Source organism: Siniperca chuatsi, linkage group LG6 (genome assembly GCF_020085105.1).
Source record: "Siniperca chuatsi isolate FFG_IHB_CAS linkage group LG6, ASM2008510v1, whole genome shotgun sequence".
In the NCBI taxonomy this organism is placed as follows: domain Eukaryota; kingdom Metazoa; phylum Chordata; class Actinopteri; order Centrarchiformes; family Sinipercidae; genus Siniperca; species Siniperca chuatsi.
In genome coordinates, this window is record NC_058047.1 from 17190022 (window position 1) to 17210226 (window position 20205).

A 20205-nucleotide genomic window follows, 5' to 3' on the forward strand; every position below is an offset into this window, starting at 1 on the left:
CACAGAGGCTTAAGTTGACCAGTAACACAACCGTGAATTGGTGGGTGATCATGTAATATTTTGAGTCCAGAACTGGTCATAGCAAAACTGTCCGAAATTGTAATAACAAAGACTAATTTCTCGATTTTAGCCCTGTGTTTACGTTTTTAGCGAAGGGTAATGTGATCACGAATCTGATTGGCTGTGGCTAAAGCTTCCTGGCTGTAGGTGAAAGCTCATTGGCCCTTCCTCTGACGGGGCGGTGCTTCGTGTCGCATCATCACCACCTTTTGTCGTTGTTCGGCAATCGGCAGCTGCAAACAGGAAAGTCCCTGACTGCCCAGGGAGGTTTGCGTCAGTCAGGAAAGCTGCGCTTAGGTTTGTCACTTTAAATGAGGGGTATCAATATTTCCTTCGCTTCTCTGTCTCTGCGAATATAAAATTCCGTGAGATTGTTTCAGTCGTGATTTTATAGCCAGCCGAGTAGATGCTCCCCTGCCAGTGCTAGCTGGTGTTAGCAGGCTAGCTCTTTGTGTGGCTAGTTGCTAGCTGAGGGATGTTTTGTTGTTGTTGAACTGAGCAGCCCTCCCGTCGTCTGGGAGAGGAGATTCATCAGCTGTGCATGGAAAAACGCTTTCTCATCCACTGACATTATCTGTGAGAGTGGCCCGTTAAATCCCACTGTTTAACGTTAGTAAAGCGACACCGAGAGAGGGGAGAGTTTGACCGAAGAGGAAGGAGATGGGAAACTGTCTAAAATCTCCGACCTCGGATGATATTTCTTTGCTGCATGAATCTCAGTCGGACCGGGCCAGCTACGGAGACGGTGCTGACCCCGACCAGGAGCCACCGCCCCCCTACCAGGTAACTTTGACCAACTGTCTGGACCAAAACATGACCAGCTAGCCTTTGTGTTTTTGTCATATGGTTAACCAAATTCATTAAATACCTGAAGTTTAGATAATGTCGTGTGATGTGTGGCAGGTCTAGCTAGTTTGCTAATTTTCTGCATTTCAGTCGCCGATAGAAAAGGGAAAGACACCAAGAAACTGGGGTTAAACAAACAATATGTGAGGCTAGATCAGCTGTTTACATATCCAACATCGTCCGTGGCCAGCAACCCAACCCGCTGACCCCGTCCCTTCATGGCTTTGACACTAATCCGCTTTGTTATATGCGAAGGTCTTGTCTCTGTCTACCATTTCTCTGAAGTCATATTGGGATTCATCCTTCACTGATACGAGAGCAGCACTATATCATCACTTGCTATAGTCCTTATTCAAACACACCGAACCATGTAGTTTTGGCTCATATTAAGTGGAGATGAACTAAGACACACAGACATCTTTTTATGGCCTGTAGTTCACGTTAGCAGCATGAAATTCAATGGACATGAAACAAACCCCAGTTCTCCATTAAAGAGGGAGTTTTGTAAAGTTGGAAAAGAGTGACTCTCATCACTTTCTCAGCTGCTTCTTTCATTGATCCCCTCAAGGGCAACAACTTTGTTTGTCTAGTGTCCTTATTTCCTGAATTAGATCATTTACAAACAGACTAGGTCATGTTGTAGCTCTAAATTTTAAAGCATAGGAAACTGAAGGTGAAACATTTAGTCTTAAAAGCTGAAATCACATCAACAGATGTGGAAAATGGGAGAAAAGCAGTTCTGATGATGGGATTGTTCTTAAAACTGTTAGAATAAAATTTTTGAATCATGGCCTTGCATATTTCCAATAATTAGTCTTTAATGTATGTTCATTTTTGTATTTTTTATGGTGCACATGGGCATCACATACTAGATTGCTATGGCAGACTGGTGGAAATCTCACAGGTTAGGCCATCAGGGTCTGTTCTAGCTCCAGTTTGTGTCTCTCATGTATTAGCATACATTCGGGTCACAGAGGTAACCATTCCTCTAACCATCTGGATAAAAAAAAATTCTGTCCGCTGTACGATTAAAAAATATTTTTAACCTGAATGTATGCTAATACATGAGATGCACAAACTTAAAATGTCCAGGAAAAATCACAGAGACAAGACATTTTCAAGCTCTTATTCATAATCTTTGTCATTTATTATCAGTTGAATGTCACTCACTATGTGAACAGGGCTGGGAGTCCTTGTTATGCATCCATGTTCAGGTTGCTGCAAGTATGTCATGTCTGGCATACAACAGTGTGTAATTAGGCCAAAGGTGGTGTAATAAACAACACAAACATTGCTTTATTTGTTAGAGCTCTGACGAAGCTTTCAGTTGTGTTGAGAAAATCTGTGTGCAGTTAAATACCAACAGTTTCACAAGAGGGTTAACTAACTAGTTAAAACCTGCCTATAAAGGGCTCTTTCAGACCTGCCAGCTCTTTTCTCCCTGGTGACCATAGTAATCAGCACCATCACCATCTGAACCCTGCCTGAGAACACAGCACACATTTTTTAGTGCTTGCAGCTTAGCTTAACACAAGTGCTGTGTGTGTTAGAAGAGGGACTAAAGGCTCCACTATGCTCGATTTGAAATTTAATTTGGCGGTTTCTTAAAAGCTATCAAGTACGGGCCTGGGTGCAAATACCAGTGTGCTCTCTGTGATGGAGGTCTGTCCTTCATACCAGAGGGTGAGGTTGGCTAGTCATGGTGAAAAACATGACAGAAATCCCAACCGTGAAATTCATAACAAAGACAGCATGAGCTCTGGCTGGGCTTAAGTTACAGAAAATGAATACAGAAGAAAGACAATGATTTAGAACAACGCAGGAATTGTTTTTACAGCCAAAAAACAGTATTTTTGTCTAGTTATTTAGTGACAAATAAGAATGAAAGGGAATTTTTCATTAAAAATCTCCCATCCATTCATTGTGTGTGAAAAGCATCCATCACATTGGAAATACAGTAAAGTCACAGAATAATTAACCTGATATTGTTTACTTAATTAAATAAGATTTGTATTTCAAGTGCTGAATTCTGGGGTCTTCTGTATTTTATATATTGGCCATGATTCAGACTCAAACATATGATAATAGCTGGTTTCTGTGTTTGGGATAAAAACCCTAAAAACTGAGGTATTAAAGTACAGAAGTAAAACTGCTGTTCAGTAATAGTAGCCTATAGTCGTATTAAGTTCAAGTTAATTTTGATGTCACGCATTTTAAAAATGTAAAACTAATGTAAATGTAAAACATGCAGAACAGTTTAACTACGTGGCACTCTTCAGACGCTCACCCTGAGGGTTATCTGCTGCTGCTTGAGTTTGTCTGTCACGTTGACACTGATCAGACCTGGGAATCCACAGTCAGTGGTAAATCAGAGGAGGCTGAATTCCAGCATCTGGAGATGAGTCTGTCCACTACCCAGCCAGATGCTGCATTTGGTGCTGTTGAATAATTTCCTGGCTGAAAAGAGGCAGTCCACAGACTGGGATCTTCAAAGCTCAAGGCCAACTTAAGTCATAGGTTGAACAAAGAAAGGGTTGCATGTGGACACTATTCACTGAAACTCAGACTTTTTACAATCTGAATGTTGACCTTCCTATAAGTAAGACACTCTTTGTCTTAGTTGTTTCTGATTTACCCATATACCTTTTTTTTACTAATATTAATTTCTCTCATGTTGACACTTTGGCAAAACTTTGCAGATATGTCCATATTTAGAAAACCTTTGTACCATACATGAGGGTCAATAGGGATAGGAAGATACTTTTTCTACTATCGCATGTACGTGGCTATAGGCACAAGGGGACACACTTTTTATTATTTGCCACTCATTCTACAGAGACAATGGCATGATAATGTAACACAGGTCTTGCAGTAAAAAGAGATGTTTGTAATGTGTTTTTTAAAAATAATTCTTGATATTGTATGTATAGAAATCTACCATGTAGATGCAAAACCATGTATGTTTAATATAAATGTGACATGTAGCAGCTATTGTTTGTTTTTTAGTTTTTTATTATCGTTAATATGTTGGCCACTGTCTGAAGCTAGCCTGGCAAACAGATGATATAGCATGTGTTGTCCAGCAGTAACTCTGCTGTAGGTGTTGCAATATGCCTTAAAAACTCATAATCATAGTTTAATGTGTAGAGTACATGTCTAAAATTCCCTTTCTTAATATGACATAAACTAGAATACTCTTTACGTCTAAAATGTAATCACTACGTACAACAACCTTGATTGAGATTGAGTTTGAGAGTTTGATTTGGCATTGTCTTAATTAGCTTAATATCAGAACATTGCCATCCATATAGACATGGTCTGCATAGACATAGGATGAGTGGAAGGATGGATGGATGGATGGATGGATGGATGGATGGATGGGTGGATGGATGTTGAAAGCTAAGTGGATGAGATCAACCCTTTGAGCCAAACACTTAGGCTAGTGGACCATTTAATGTCAAAATGATTTTAAAGTGAGCGAGTGTGTATGTGTGAGTTGTGTTCATGTTTGTTTCATATCAATTGTGAAGGCTAAAAAGCAGAGGGAGGTGCAGTTCAATTTGTGCTCCGAATATTGTGAAGTCTGTAGTTGTGTGTGTGTGTGTGTGTGTGTGTGTGTGTGTGTGTTGCATAAAACACGCTGTATGTCGAATGTGGTCTTTTGGAAAGCAGCTGGTGAGATGAGTGCTGACTCATCGCTGTGGAACAGGGCTACGAGAGATAAGGCACCCCAGTCTGTCTGTGTGTGTGTGTGTGTGTGTGTGTGTGTGTGTGTGTGTGTGTGCGCGCGCATTTTCCCCCCTGGTATAACTTGTAAATGCCCCTGTCTCCCTCGTAAGCCTCAGAGATGGGAGCAGTGACAGGAGTTTTTATTGATCGCATTCAGTTTGGCACAAAGGCCTTTATGCTGCTGTCAGCTAGCTTTATGGCCAAACCTTATTGGCTGGAACTCCTTGCAGACTGAAAAAGATTCACTGTGTTTGCATGTAGCTGAACTTGGTCTTTCTTAATAATACACTTCAGTTTTTCCAGCCTTTTTCACGTTTCTCTCACACGTCAAATAAGTGCCCGCTGCTCTGGTCAAAGACAAGGCCAGATCTTCTTTCAGATGGTTTAGTAGAGCAGGGGGTACACACCACTGACTATAGTAAATATACACACAATTGAGGAGCACAGAGTCTGTCAACCCAGCACATTGCTGTCAAGATGAGAGGGCAGCAGTTTGGTTTGAGCTCAGCTAGCTTGGTCAGAAGAAATGGGGAGGGAAAAAGTTTACTTTAGAGGTGTTTTCTAATTCGCTGTCAAACCTGGAGTGGAGACGAGGGAGAGCATAGGAGATGGGAGGAACCACCTGAGACTGCTTGAAAAGGAGGCTTTGGCATGAATTAAAAAGTTCAGCTACTGTTAAATCCGTCTTCTGGCTATGAAGGAAGCGATAAGGAATTCATATGTGATGTATATATTAGTCATTTGCTATTTGCTAGCCATGGTAACACGTATGAGCATCAGTGCATAGCATGTAAAGTAATATTACTCTCATGGCTCACCAAGCTGCTGTGAAAACGGAATCGCGGGTGAAATCCAAAACGTGAGGGTTTTTTTGGGCGACATACTACTGATGAGGAAAGTAAACATATACAGGGAGAGAGAAACGGAAAGAGGTGGGGCACGGCAAGCCGGTGTGTGTGGGGAAAGAGAACCGAAGGGATAAGCAAGGTGAGCAGATTAAAGTAGTTTGTGAGTAAACACTACAATAAAGTAGAGGATTAAGTAGAATTAAAATGGTGAAATAATTTACTAGAAATAGGGTAATGTATTCTTTCAAATATATATATATATATATATATATATATATATATATATATATATAAAATATTTTCAATACACAATTTTTTTTTTCAGGATTTTTGTCATATCGTCAAGAATATTGTTAGCACAGAAATATCGTGATATTATCGTCCACCACTACCTGTCAGTCTGTATATAGTCATTTTAAGCATATCTGTGAGTGTAGATTGGGATAAGAAATGTTACTTTTCAACAACATCCACAAAAGAAAAGCCTGGTAGATTGCCAATAAGGCGTCTTAATAATATTTTAAAAGTGTGAAGAAAATATCTTGTCCTAACCTACACTTGTAGAAGTAAAACTTTTGCTGCTGTGGTCTACAGGTTCTTCTCACTTCACCACAGGTATGACACTTAGATATTGGTTATTAGCCTTGTAAGGTGGCAATACACTCTGTCAGAGAGCACCTTTTGACAGATTACCAAGCGGCTTGTCCTAATATGGTAACAGAAACATTTGGGAGGTGGAGGAGGCGGTGCTGACAAACGAGCCATTGTACTGCAGGTCAGTGACATAGTCTGTGGGCTTTGGCTGACACACAGCCAGATAGAGGTTGCTGTTCCTGAGCACTCACCACAAGGACCAGGACTGAAATAACTCTTTTGTCTCTCCACGACTCCTTCTCACAGAGACAGTTCGCAGCCCTGGCTTGATCACAGGGGCCAGGGTGGTTTTGGTCATTATATTACAATGGCATAACTGAGTGAAAGGCTGTTAAGGGCCTATATAATGTGGTACAGTCATAACTCCCCTTGTTTTCTTTGGCTGATGCTGCTCTGGCATGATTAGTTTATGGCTGCTAGTAAAATTGTAAAATATAAGAAAATATATTATTACTTTGCAAATGCACTTTTCCCTTTTCCACCAAGATATGTTCATTGTGTGCATCATCTGCAGTTTTTGTGTGGCTACAGTAAAGGCTTTGTGTGAGCTTTGTCATGTGTGATGTCTAAATACTAGGGTGAATACTCTTAGCCTAAATCAACGCCCCAACTTCCTGCTTCACCAGGCTGATGAAGTAATGCGATACACACATACGCCGTCAGCCTGTCCTGTTATCACATCTACAAACACATCCTGTGATGCTAATGTCCATCCTTCTCCCATTGTTGTCATTGTTGCATGTGCATGTTTGTGTGATCAACTGAGTGCATGCTTGCCTGTATTGTGTGCATGTGTCTGCAGGTCATTTTCAAATATTTTGTTACTCTGCAGTCCCTAGACAGAAGGTTAAGATTTCAGAGCCTGTGAACGCTTCATGTTTCTGGTGTTTCTTCCCCTTAAGTGCGTATTGACACTGCTTAGGTTTCACAAAAGATACAGCCATGTTTGGCAGGTAGATATTTCCTGTACTGGATATGATTGAGGTTTGGAAGATTTTCAAACAAAATGGACTATACAGAAAACCCCCATTAAAGACATTACAAATGCATTTATTTTGTATTTGTAATGTCTTCTCACTAAGCATGTGTTCAAAACAGCAATTTTGCCCAGTCATCATGCTGCCTGTCTGCAACCTCTATCCCACATACACTAGCCCTGAAATGCTCTGGCTGCTCTGGTATGTTGGCATCATGTCTGCACAGCTGTGGTTTGAAATTGTTTTCTTATTGTAGCAGTCTGCTAGCTCAGGACCAATTTTGTGCATGTTACATCATAGCTTGGGTGGGAACAAAGCAGTAATATTTCCAGAATACACAAGTGTGCAACAGGAAGCACAGGAGTAAAACAGTTAGTATAAAGCACTGTATTTCCCCTGTGAAGGCATTCCTGTGAGTCTTGTAGTGATATTCCATACAAACTTTATCCTTTTTAGCATCAAATGCTAACCTCCTCATTGACTGTGGTTAGCTTGAATTGTGGTCAGTGTTAAATGAGTTTTGCTGTAGGAGTGGTATGACTGGTATTTTTTTCCCTGTTGTGAAACCCGCTACCTGTGGAGTACACTGCAATGGGCATTTCAAGAATGATGAAGAGACTCCGAAGTCTGTAGAATGGTTGGTCATTTAACTGTAAAACAAGATTAAAAATCCATTAATTAGGCATCCTGTGAGAATATTCAGAACTCTTCTGCTCTTATGTCATTTTCCAACACGTTACTGTTCTCCAGTGAATAGACAAACTTGCCAAATCTGTCTGGAGCAGTCATTTAGTATGGTGACATTGTTAATTATATCAATATAGGAGATTTGTGTGTGAATGCCAAACACCAGCACCTTGCCAAGATAATTGAATCGGTGATGTTGCAAATGAAAGGGACTGCTAACCCATTTTCACATCCTTTACATGGCCACACACACGTAAACGTAAATACACACATACGACAGTAGGGGAAATCTGGGCTGCAGGGGTTTTGTTCAAACTATCCCTTATCGTGTGTGTTTGTGTTCTCTTGCAGCGAAAGCTGTTGCCTGTTATTGGACTTATGGGCTGAGAGTGCCTCTATCTGTCATTTTCCCACTCTTGTTTTTTCTGAATTTCTTTCATTTAGTGATGATGATGAAAGACCTCCCCTCTCTATTTATCTTTGTTTCACTTTAACTCTTTGCATCTGCTGTCATTCCTTGTTGTCTACAATCTTCACCTTCCTTCACACTCACTGTTAGCAGTCAACAATTACAATGCTGACGACTGCACAGTTAACCACCCTAACACACACCCACACACACACGGTACAGCTGCCGCCCCCCTTTGAGGCCCTGTCTGTAGCTTTTATTCCTGCTGCCTGGCTGCCATCTCTTTTTAATATGGGCAAAAGGAGTGGCTATCAGGAGCAGCAGACAGCCTCAACTACTAAAGTTATGCTGACTCATGGCTTAAAATGCTGCGGTGCAGAGAGGCTGACTGCTGGCTAGCTTGGTCACCTTTGTTCTGCATGTTTTGGATGAAAACTTTTTAACTTAAAAAAAGATAGCTTTTTGAGTCTGTTTTTTTTTTTTTAAAGATCATTATTGTATCTATGATCTCACAATGAGGGCACTTTTACCTCAAACACTGCTCTGCATACTCTGGTATTGACAAATATTGATTGGGTTTTTCAGGTCACATCTGTTTGCTTGGTTATGCTAGTGTCTCTTATTTCATAATTTAGGGAGAAAATATCATTATATTCATATTCACATTACTTTATCAGTTGACCTCAGCTAGCCTCAGAAAGGAGACATAAGATGCTCCGTCAGGTTTCAGAATTGAAGCTTTAATTTAATAGCCTACATATCTTCATATGCTTCACTTAGGCAGCCCTGTGTTAAAACAGTGCAGGGTGGCTGCATTGGTGGGGGCCTGTTGTTGAAGGTACCATTGAGACCATAAAATACGATCCAGGAAGTCCAGTTTGCGCCAGTTTAATGTGTTTAAAGGCTTATCAGACACCCAAACACTGCACAACAGTTTGTAATACACAAGATTTTACAACTCTGGAAAATGATCACGGCGGCAACTATTTTATTATTGTTGCGACGATAGAAAGGTAAACAATAGAAACACTCCATCCTCGCTACTAAGTAATCCACCAGGAATGTGCACTTGCATGTTTTTGATTGGCTACCACAGCACCTTGCCAGATGAAGGCACTTTGTGTTGCAGCTAAATTTTTGCCGGACGATCCTGTCCCAGACTGTCTCCATTCAAATGAATAAGAAGTAGCAGAGGCAGATATCCTGACTGTTAGTCCCTAGTACGGGTCAAGCTCCAAAAACACTGGATCCTACATTTTGCAACTTTATCTCAATAGCATCTTTTGTTATCTTTCATGCCCACATCTTTCAAACGCCAGTTTTCTGTTAAGAATTCAAATCTGAGATGACCCTTTGGAAAGCTCCCTCGAGAGCCACAGAATAAAGTAAAGAGTAAACTGACTGCGAAGTGTAAAATCAGTGGCGCATCCCATTAAAGAAAAAAAATCTTGTAGACTAAAATTGCTGCTTATTTTAACATTGTCAAGTTATGATCAGTGATAAAGGTAATTATTGCTTAAATCAAGAGTGGCATTATTCAGTAGTCAGTAAATGGCTATAGCTTTAGTGGGATGCTCCTACCAAGATGTAGCTGTATGTAAGCATAGTAGGACAGAGTCATCTGAGTTACTTATCTTTTATACATTTAAAAAATATTTTTACCATAAAATCCTTTTTGTTTTGTCACTGTCACGTCAGCTGTAGTGATGTTTGTATGCTCACATGACACAGCCAATCACAACCAGTCAACAGAAATATGTTGTTTTTAGTTACAAATAAATATAAGGCAGATATTTGCCTTCTATATTTACACCAGCTCTTAAATCAAAGTCTTCAAAGTATTCATAATGTATGTCAAGTTAAGCATGAACATGTAACCCTTCCTCAACCCTTCCTTGTCGCTTGTAACTTACAAACCCTGTCTACTACCATTCAGCCAAAAAGCAGGCAGATCAGAAAGGGGGTGGGTAGTAAACACAATGTTGTGTGGTAAATGTTTAGTAGAGGGTGCAGATAGGTTTCTTTCCTGCTAAGGCCTGTCTGATCTCCAGCTGCATTCATTTAAGTGTATGGTGCTTAGTGTCAATTGGTTATCTCGGGAGTGTGGATATACAGTTTGTTAATGAAGGAGCTCTCTAAATGGCATTAGAGTGGACTTAGCCCAATCCATGACCTGGCTGTTGGATCCTTTCAGTTGCCTGATATAAAGGTTTGGCATGCTGTAGGAGGAGGAGAAGAAGAAGGGAGTCAGTGGGCTGAAATGTGGTCTCAGGAAGGGAGAGAAGGAACTAGTACCCATACCACAAGAAACTATAGTGAGTGTATAAGAATGCACAAGGATAGTGGGAGGAAGGGAGGGAAGAAAGGCGCACAGTTGTAGACCGCAAGTTGAGTTGAGTGAATAGAAAGTTGTGTTTAGAGAGGAGGAAGACACTTAGAGACGTAGGCAGTACACAAGATAGAGAAACTGTAGAGAAAATGTATGTGTACCTATTTTCCCCTGAATTTATGTAAAATGTTTGCTACTGTTTATGTGGATATAAAGGGGGGTCACACAAGATAGAACAGATAAGACTGTGTAGATTGATCTGTCTTACCATTTCGTGAAAAGCTTTTTTTTTTCTCTGATCATGTACGGCATTCTGTTTTTACAGGAAATGAAAGCACGCTAGCTCTGCTTTGATGTTCCTGCCGTTTTGATTTTTAAAAACTGAAAGGATTTAACAATAAATTTGTCGTTGGGGAAACAACTTTTTATTTAGGGCTGCATCTAACAATTATTTTCACCATCTATTCTGCAGATAATTTTCTCAATTACTGGTTTTCTCTATGAAATGTCAGAAAGTAGTTTAAAATGTCCATCACAATTTCCCAGAGCTGAGAATGGCATTTTCAGACGTCTTGTTTTGTCTGTCAAATGGTCCAGAACCCGAAGATATTCAGTTAACTGTCATATAAATCAGCAAATCCTCACATTTCAGCTGCTGGAACTAACAAATGTTTGCTATTTTTGCTTGAACAATGTAGTGACAATTAAAATAATTGCTGATTAATTTTCTGTCTAAATGTTTTAGCTCAATGTTTATTATTTCATTTTTTTGTGTTACAAGTATGATGTGTTTGTTATATGCCATTATTTCAGTTTTGTGCGATTGTTTAAGAATCTTAATTTTAATACTTAAGCTGGACTTGATATTGGCAGCAAAGTTTCAGGCAGATACTCACATGGCCAATTAGTCATCCTGTTCATCCTGTTCGGGATAATACAATCGAACAATATATACTTACAGCGTAATATACAGTATAGGTTTGTTGTGTGGTAATATTATGACTTTTTTTGTTTGTTGGACTTATTACGATCTGATACAGAAACCCCCTTAGTCACTTTGATTTGATGTTACTTTCATTGCACTTTAAACTTCTACTCATGTGGTTTTGTGAGCCAATATGTAAAACATTGCTGACAGACATAATGAAAGACTCTCGACTCACTTTTCACATTCAGGCAGATTCTTGTTGACCAAAGTGTAGAGGGACAGGGAGGGTTTGAAGTTTGGTGCAGGCCAGCGTCAACTTTCCACACATTTAGAAGTGGAATTTAGGCTGGATCTTTTTATAGAAGAATTGTTTTGAGGAGAAAGGAAAGCTGAAAGATTAGCGAGATGTCCCTGCTATGAGCGGTCTATAGTGGCTTCACAGTTATGTTAATGGTTGACTCCCAAGAGAGACGTTCAGAGAGAGCTTTACCAGAGCTTATTTTTCGTTACACTTTTAACTGTAGACTTCTGTCCTGTGGTGATTAAATCAAAGTCAAGTGAAATTGTTTTATTAATCCTGTTTCAGAAATCAGGTCTGTGTGACACCAACACTGAAACTACACAGCTCTCTGCTGCAGCAGCTGTCTGGACAAGGCCAGGGGAAACACTACCACCTACTGCCTGCGATCATAATCCTACAGCATGGCTAGAAATATTGTTGGCTTGAAATGAATCATTGATTACATCAGTGATTGTCAATAGTTAGTGTGAGCATTTCAGTTCTGTAGGCCTTCTTTATGAGAGGGATAATTACATATTAAAACAAAGAATGTGTTGGATTCTGAAACTTTTACAGTCAACTCAATACTTTCATTGTGTAGTGAGCCAAAGTGAAATCCACCCTTCAGGGTGAGGGATTTACATACTAATGCTTACCAGTATTATATTAGCAGGTGGTACCATTATTCTGGCTCTCAGCGTTAAAACAAACGCCTATGTCTCAGTTCATAGAACGTGTTTGTGCCATAATGAAAAAGAAAGTTTCATAAGCTTGTGGTTCATCTGCTAGACCCTGCTTGACTTCCACCGAAAGTGATATCAAGAACATCTTCTGCTTTTGTTAGAATAACTTCTCACAATGGTAGAATTAAGGGTGGAGAAAACAGTCTTATGAAACAAGAATATTAGTCTGCAGGGTCCTCTCAGCATATATCCTGCCACAAACCAGACCTCCAACCACCTCTGAAAACCAACTCTTTTTTTCTGTGTATTTCTCTGTAAATCCGACCCCTGTGATTACTTTTTTTTAATGGTCTCCCCACTTTTTTTTTTTTTTTTTTTTTTTGCAGGAGCAGATACATGTGCCTGTCTACCACCCAACACCCAGCCAAGCCCGACTGGCCACTCAGCTGACAGAGGAGGAGCAGGTTCGCATCGCCCAGCGGATCGGACTCATCCAGCACCTCCCGAAGGGCGTTTACGACCCAGGGCGGGATGGCTCTGAGAAGAAGATCAGAGAGTGAGTAAAAACCCTGGGTGGTCAGACTCAGCAGCGGAAGTTACCCTTTTTTTAGAGCAGCAGGCTAACACAGTGAGGACAGACACGGCTTCACCGCAGTAATCTGTGTTTAGGTAGGGTTTTTGTAGGTCTTTAAAGATGCTTTAAAGAGAATTATCTAAATTCACAGTCTGAAAACAGGATTAAAATGTAATCATTGACATAGTATCTGAAATTATTTCTTTTTTTAGTAGTCAGAAAATGTAACCACACAACCACCTGTGAATTTTAACAAATTAAACTCTACACACAACTTGCTGTTGTCACATATGAATAAATTCGATTGATGTCGTGTGAGAACTTACTTGGTCATTATTAGTGTGCATGCACTGCTGTAATACAGAGATGGGTGGTTATACATACTTAATATTTTTATGAGATTATTATCCCATATTCTGGCGTGTTAAAGTAATGTAAAAGTAGTGCATGTACGCATTATATAATCTATAACATGTTGCATAGTATAATACATTTACAACATGTTAAAAGTTTGTTTGCAAATGGTAAAGGTTAAAACCAGTGGAGTTATACCTTTTCCTATCATTAAATGCCTATGAAGAGTTTAAACTCACTTATGTACTGTATTTGGATTTTTCACTGTCCTTCTTCACATTTTAAATTGATTCATGGACTGCAAGTAATTTAAGTAAATGCAGTGTCAAGTAAAATTACAAAATAATGTTTGTACTTTTTATTTAACTGCCAGTATTTTCTGCATTTTTGCGCTGTCCATATCCAATCCCTAACAAAGTAAAATATTGAGTTGATTGGAAATAGTGAGTGTCTGTCTGTGTTCACCTACACAGGTGCGTCATCTGTATGATGGACTTTGTGTATGGGGACCCCATCCGGTTCCTGCCCTGCATGCACATCTACCACATGGACTGTATAGACGACTGGCTGATGAGATCCTTCACCTGCCCCTCCTGCATGGAGCCTGTGGACGCCGCTCTGCTTTCCTCCTACGAGACCAACTGACACACACACACACACACACACACACACACACACACACACACACACACACACACACGACCACAGACACCTGTGGACCAGACTGGACAAACACACACACACACACATACAATATGCACACAAATGGGAATACATACAACTTCCATCTTGCTAACCTGCATCCTGGATTAGTAAAGTGGTGATTTAATGCAGTGATGATGTAAAAGATTTAAGATGAACTCTGTGTGTGTGTGTGTGTGTGTGTGTGTGTGTGTGTGTGTGTGTGTGTGTGTGTGTGTGTGTGTGTTGTGTGAAGATGCATGTGTGTATGTGTGTGCCGCACAAGTTCCTCAGTTGACCTGCTGGACAGGATTGGAGGAATGAACAGTGTTGCTGTTAAGGACGAGCAGGAAGGAGCTGGATTGAAGAAAGGAGTAAAAGACAGGCGCTAACAATGGGGGATGTGAGGATACAAGTGTAAAGGGAAGTCAAGAGGAATGGATGATTGTTAACTGGTATGATTAAGAAACCTTGATGATTAAGATCCGCTTTTATATACGTGAATACACACAAGCGTGCCCAGTCACGCACTTACTTCATTTACTCCCTATCATTGAAATGAACTGCAACAGAATGCAGGAGGAGGACAGAAGGACGTCTGACCACCATCATCAGGCTGCAGATTGTGTTTGTGTTTGTCTGCTAAAGCCTGATTACTATAATATCATACTGCGAGACAAAGGGAAAGAAACGCCCTTCAGGACATCTGCCAGATGCTTTGATGCGTCTCCCACACAGAGTCGTATTGCAGAGTCATATCTGCTACAGATGCAGATATGTGATTTAAAGACTGCTAGAGATGGACATCGGACTTAATACTACGAACATCAGATGTATTCTGCAGACATACCACAGGCCTCCACTTGTCCACAGCACACAGCCCTTGAGTTGTCTGTATAGATCTTTTATGAGAAAAATAAGATCGGTTGGTGGATTGATTAACTGTCCTGTGGTTTTGTGAAATCTGTTGTGTTTGATTTGTCAGTCAGCATAAGGGCTTTGTTGAACCAGTGTTTACCAACAACACAGATATGGCAAATGAAAATACAGTATGTGCTTTAGTCACTAATGTGATGGATAGCTGGTAGACTGTTGCTGTCAAGCTGTTGACTCTGCATGACTTTCTCAGTCACAGTGAGATCTCAGATTATTGGCCAAAGCACAAGCAGCACCAGTTAACAAACCATTAAGACGGTGTAGTCATTCGTCCAGGAGTGTTCTATCGCAGAAAAGGTTTCAGTCGTAGTCATCAAAACAGTCGAAACAAAACAGCGTCCAGATGACTACGACTGAAACCTTTTCTACGATTAACAAACCATTGATACAAATCAGAGATATTTGCACTTAATCAGACTTGTGACAATAGTTGACCATATGCATTCAGTGATAATGTCAAAGTGAAGTACGTTATTGACTTTTCCTACATTCTCATTACCATTGCAATGATTTGCAATGAAAGCCACTGTCTCTGTGGCCCAGGAGTGGAAACATAATTTATTACCGGTGACAATAACCAAACTACTGAATTAATCCCAAATTTGGTGCCCGTTAGTGTCCAAATCATGTAATTCTAAGGACAAGTCAAGGACAGAATAAAAAACATACACAAGGTTGGGCTCATTTAATGTCTTTACATACTGTATGTAAGGTATCACTTCATTCAGCATCCTATTTTGTGGATAACATGCTCATAAAACCAGTACTAAAGCAAACACTCACAAGGGAAACAGTTAACGCTGGCAGGTGCCGCCATCAGGATCCTGGTGAATATGACTGAGGACGCTTATTAACCTGATGTGGTCAGAATCCGCCATTATACAATGCTGACTGTGTTCTCAGTTAGGAAAGGAGGAGGAAGGAAGTTTAGGAAGTTTCTTCACATCAAGTTCAGGCCTCAATCTAAATGATCTCGCCACATTTTAAAATGTCTACCACCCAAGTCTCCCAGTTTACTGTTAAAGCACAAAGAAATACAATTGTTCAGTTATATTTTCCTTCTCCCTGCTAACTTTGGCCTGTAGGTGAGTCGGTAAGGCTTTGAATTATGCAGGAGATGGTAAATCATTTGAGCTCCCCCTGCATAGCGGGCATGATACAGATCCAATACAGTTTGAAAACTTGCCTTTAGTGATCTGTGTTTGTGTGTTTGTAACCGCGTGTGTGTGTGTGTGTGTGTGTGTTTGTACTAGCCTTTATGGCCTGTGTGTATGTTGGAGAAAGATTGGGGGGGGGTGTTGGCAGTCAGCACCTTAGTTTTTGCACAGTACTTTAATCTACGTAACTCTATGTTGTACATTGTCCTCCATCAGTAAGGTGGAGCCTCATGGCCTTAGGTTACACGTGACTGAGGGTTGGTATCAGCTGCTAAAATGTGGAGCAGAGTCCAGTTAACTTCAAGAAACAAAAAGTGGGGGGGTTATGATGCACAGACAGTTTAGACTGTAAATGCTGCTGCTGAGCTGTCATTGTACATGTCATGTAAAGGGTTCAAATGGGGTGTCAAGAAAATTGTCCACCTACATTGTCACAAAACTAATAAATACATTGTCAGTGTATTGTGATGTTTGGATTGGATTCCTGTCACATCAACTGGCTCTCTTCCCAAGGTTTCCTGGAACATTACACAGCTAGTTTCCACTGCTTTCATCTGAGCTCTGCAACAGTCCTGCAGTACAGCAGATGACAGTTTAAGAGACAAAGACATTTTTTGCAGAGTTTTGATCTCAGTCTGGACCTAATCAAGGCTGGGTGGGACTGGCAGTGTATGGGAATGTGATGACAAAGTTAAACCATGCTGTTGTGTATGTGTTTGTATCTGCCATCGTGCCTCAGAAAATATTCTAAGATCAGTTTCACTAGAAATACAATCCACACACATAACCTGATTCATGCGAAGACTGACTCAGTGTGGCACTTTGTGGAGCTGCTTCCTTGACACTGTGGAAGGCTAATTTATGAGATGTTTGAGCACTTGTAACTGAATACATTTCCCATAATGTGCTAACAGTTCTGAGTGAAAATTTGCTCACATCCCTGTACAATGACTCATGGGTGTCAACACTGATGGTCTGACATTCTAACAATGAAACAGCTGCACAAAACCTTGCTTAATCACAGGGCAGATAGAGCTTTGGCTCTGACTTTGAATCTCGGGACAGACTTATTTATTTTAAATATTCGAACTCACAGGAATGATATAACGTGAGTGCAGTTTTAGGGTGAATTTTCTGATTTAAATATAGGATTGAACATCAAGGTTTGCTCATATGTGAAGGGGGTATGTATGTTGTATGTTTGTGTATGTTCTTAGACCTTTCCTTGTTTGTAAGCATAAATATGCATATGTTATGTAGCCTACTTCAGGCAAATAATAAATAGACATTGCAACAGAACTGCCAGTGGGTGTGATTTATTTCCTCTGTGGCTCTGTGGACACTAGAAAGGGAAGAATGTAGTTAATTTTTTTTTTTTTTTTTTTGGTTCCACAAATAGACATGACCCTTTCAGACACAACACCATGTGCGCAGCGCACTCTGCGCGCAAACTTCAGTCTAGTTGAACTTAGGAAAGCCGTCGTTGCGCGGCGCAAGCCATTGGAAATGGGTTTCAGAGCGCAGTGGTGCAGTTGTCGCGTTGTGTCTGAAAGGGCCTTTACAACTGACACAAGTTGTTCTGGACTCTGTAAATACCAAATAAATATGTTATGTATCTATGACTACATGGGAAAAAACTCTCACAATGCAAATGAAACTCTTGTAGAGATTCATGTACATTATTGGACATTGTAATACATTTTGTTTTAAGCAGCGTTTGGTTAATGTTCGTTATCCATATCACAAAAGCTTCAAGGCGATGTGTCTAATTTGTAGTTTCTTCAAGAAGTTACTTCATTCTACTCATTCCTCTCCTGATCACTTTACTATTGTTTACAAAATGCAGATACTTTGGCAACGCATGCAAAATTACCTGCCTCACTTCTCCCCTTTTGATTCTTTGATCATATTTAGGCTACATGACTTTACTATATCAGGCCATGTTTCTTAGGAAAATAATCTTTGGTAAATCTTTAGATTACGGCCTGCAATGTAAAGCGTATTTCTTCTCAGTTTACCGCGTAATTGTTTGTAGCCTACGAACGGTGTAGCAGTACAAAAGCATATCGACACGATCGACATAGGCCCACGACTAGGTACAAGGGAACTCGATTTGAAGTTATGGAATAATGAAGTCTGGGAACTTTAAAAATAATTTATACTGTAGATGTTTTTTATCTAACGGGTACCTATAATAAAATTAGGGAGTATGACACTGAGCAGCAAAACGGACGTTTGGAGGAAGATGGAATAGGCTGTTTCAAAATGAGGTACGATAACTGCATAGTTCCTAAATAACTACGGGGTACATTTCTGTGTTTACATTGGAAACAAACAGAGTAGGCCTGTAGCTTATATATTACTGTGTATGGTGTAAAGTAGTAGGCCTACTTACAGTATGGGGAACTTAAAGGGGACTTCAGCAGCCGGAGGTGGTTCAGGTTCATGTGGACTGACACTGTTGTTACACAGGGTGCTGTCCATTGCTGTTACGGAGTAGCAGAGGTCTACGGGAACCTTTTTATGATGAGGTAGACGATGTTGTGTAAGCGTGAACAGTGAAGGATACGAACACTACATTCACTGAAAAACTTTATTGAGATGAAAATATGATACGATATGGGTAATTTCATAACACAGCACGTCTCTTCTAACGGTAAACTATCTTCCAACAATCTCAACCTGCATCCACAGCTGAGCAGACCTAATACCATAACCACATCTTTCAATACAAAACATCTCTTATAGTGTCCCTGGACAACAGCTCAATAGAAAGACAGTCTCAGCTGCCACTAACAACACTCACTTCATGGTGTGCGGCTCTCAAGGATGGTCACGCTCACGTAAACCGTATTATTAGAATATGTAGTTGGTTAAAAAATACATAGGCTATGGTATAAAATTCCGACATTGTTCCCTTATTCCCTAACTGCACATCTCGTTCCCTTCTACCTACTTGTAGGCTGTGTATCAGTAGCCTATGTAGGATAAATCTCTATGGCTGGTCTACACCCAGTCTTACAAATAAATAGGCTACTTTGAAAGTCAAATGAAGTTATTTATATAGTTTCCTTCTGCTCTTCTTCACCTGTGCCTAAGAGGCCTAAGAGCTCATAAGTGGACCAGGTGTATTAGCACAGTGTATAAAAAGCTCTCTACGAATATACCCCCACGTGTTTGAACAACATGACGCATACAAATCTCTGGTTTAATATAGGCTATTCGGAGAGGAGAAGTGTGACAAACTAATCTTATAACAAAGTAAGTAGCCTAGCTAAAACAACACCCAGCGGCGTCTTCTTGCTCAGTATCACCCAGTTTTGGCAGCAGAAGGACGGTTAGCTCTCCTCCCAGCTCCCGCTCGACTTAGGGATCATCAATACACTGTTTAAATGACACAATACGATGTTCTTTGCAATACCTTCATGCTGACTTGATTATATTGGTGAAAATTTTGATTAAAAAATTATACTAAATTGTTCTCATGTAACACACTTATTTTGATAGCTAATGTGCAATAAAATTATTTTACATAAATATTTTAACAGAAAATAATGGCAGTTCCTTTCCATCTAATGTGACCCAGTGACTCCAAATCAATACCAAAACGTATTATTACACTGGCCAAATAGGACTCACCTCTTCATAATAGATTTTAGAGCTTCTTCTATTTTACAGATGTATTTTTATAGAACATTCATGATTTTTTTCCCAATAGCCTCCATGTGATGTGACCCAGTGACTCCAAATCAATATCAAAATGTATTGTAAAGAGGTGTGTTGTATTTGGCCAGTGTACTAATAATTTCTGGCATTAATTTGGATTCACTGGTCACATTACATGGAAGCTATTATTAAAATTATTACCATTATTTTCTATGAAAATATTTATGTAAAATAAATGAATTACACATTAGCAATCAAAGTAAGTGTACTATATGAGACAGATTTAGTTTGTCCTATACCTTCATGCTGACTTGCCTGTATTAGTGAATATTTTGAATAAAAAATTGTTCCCATACAACACACTTATTGTGATAGCTAATGTGTAATTAATTTATTTGACATAAATA

General features: G+C 39.9%; 1 protein-coding gene across 1 annotated transcript; it reads left to right on the plus strand.

Annotated features, from left to right (window-relative positions):
* Positions 1-268: 268 nt before the first annotated feature.
* rnf11b (ring finger protein 11b) lies at positions 269-17431 on the plus strand. The gene is made up of 3 exons (XM_044199127.1): positions 269-843; positions 12817-12986; positions 13832-17431. Exons 1-3 carry the CDS (start codon positions 721-723, stop codon positions 14001-14003), a joined length of 465 nt encoding a protein of 154 aa, XP_044055062.1. The 5' UTR covers positions 269-720; the 3' UTR covers positions 14004-17431.
* The last annotated feature ends 2774 nt before the right edge of the window (positions 17432-20205 follow it).

Bases quoted from the DNA above. Each gene is read 5' to 3' on its own strand.
- rnf11b (XM_044199127.1), top strand. From the start codon at position 721: ATGGGAAACTGTCTAAAATCTCCGACCTCGGATGATATTTCTTTGCTG. The intron at 844-12,816 runs GTAACTTTGACC...TTTTTTTTGCAG, and splicing joins AGCCACCGCCCCCCTACCAG to GAGCAGATACATGTGCCTGT. The intron at 12,987-13,831 runs GTGAGTAAAAAC...TCACCTACACAG, and splicing joins TCTGAGAAGAAGATCAGAGA to GTGCGTCATCTGTATGATGG.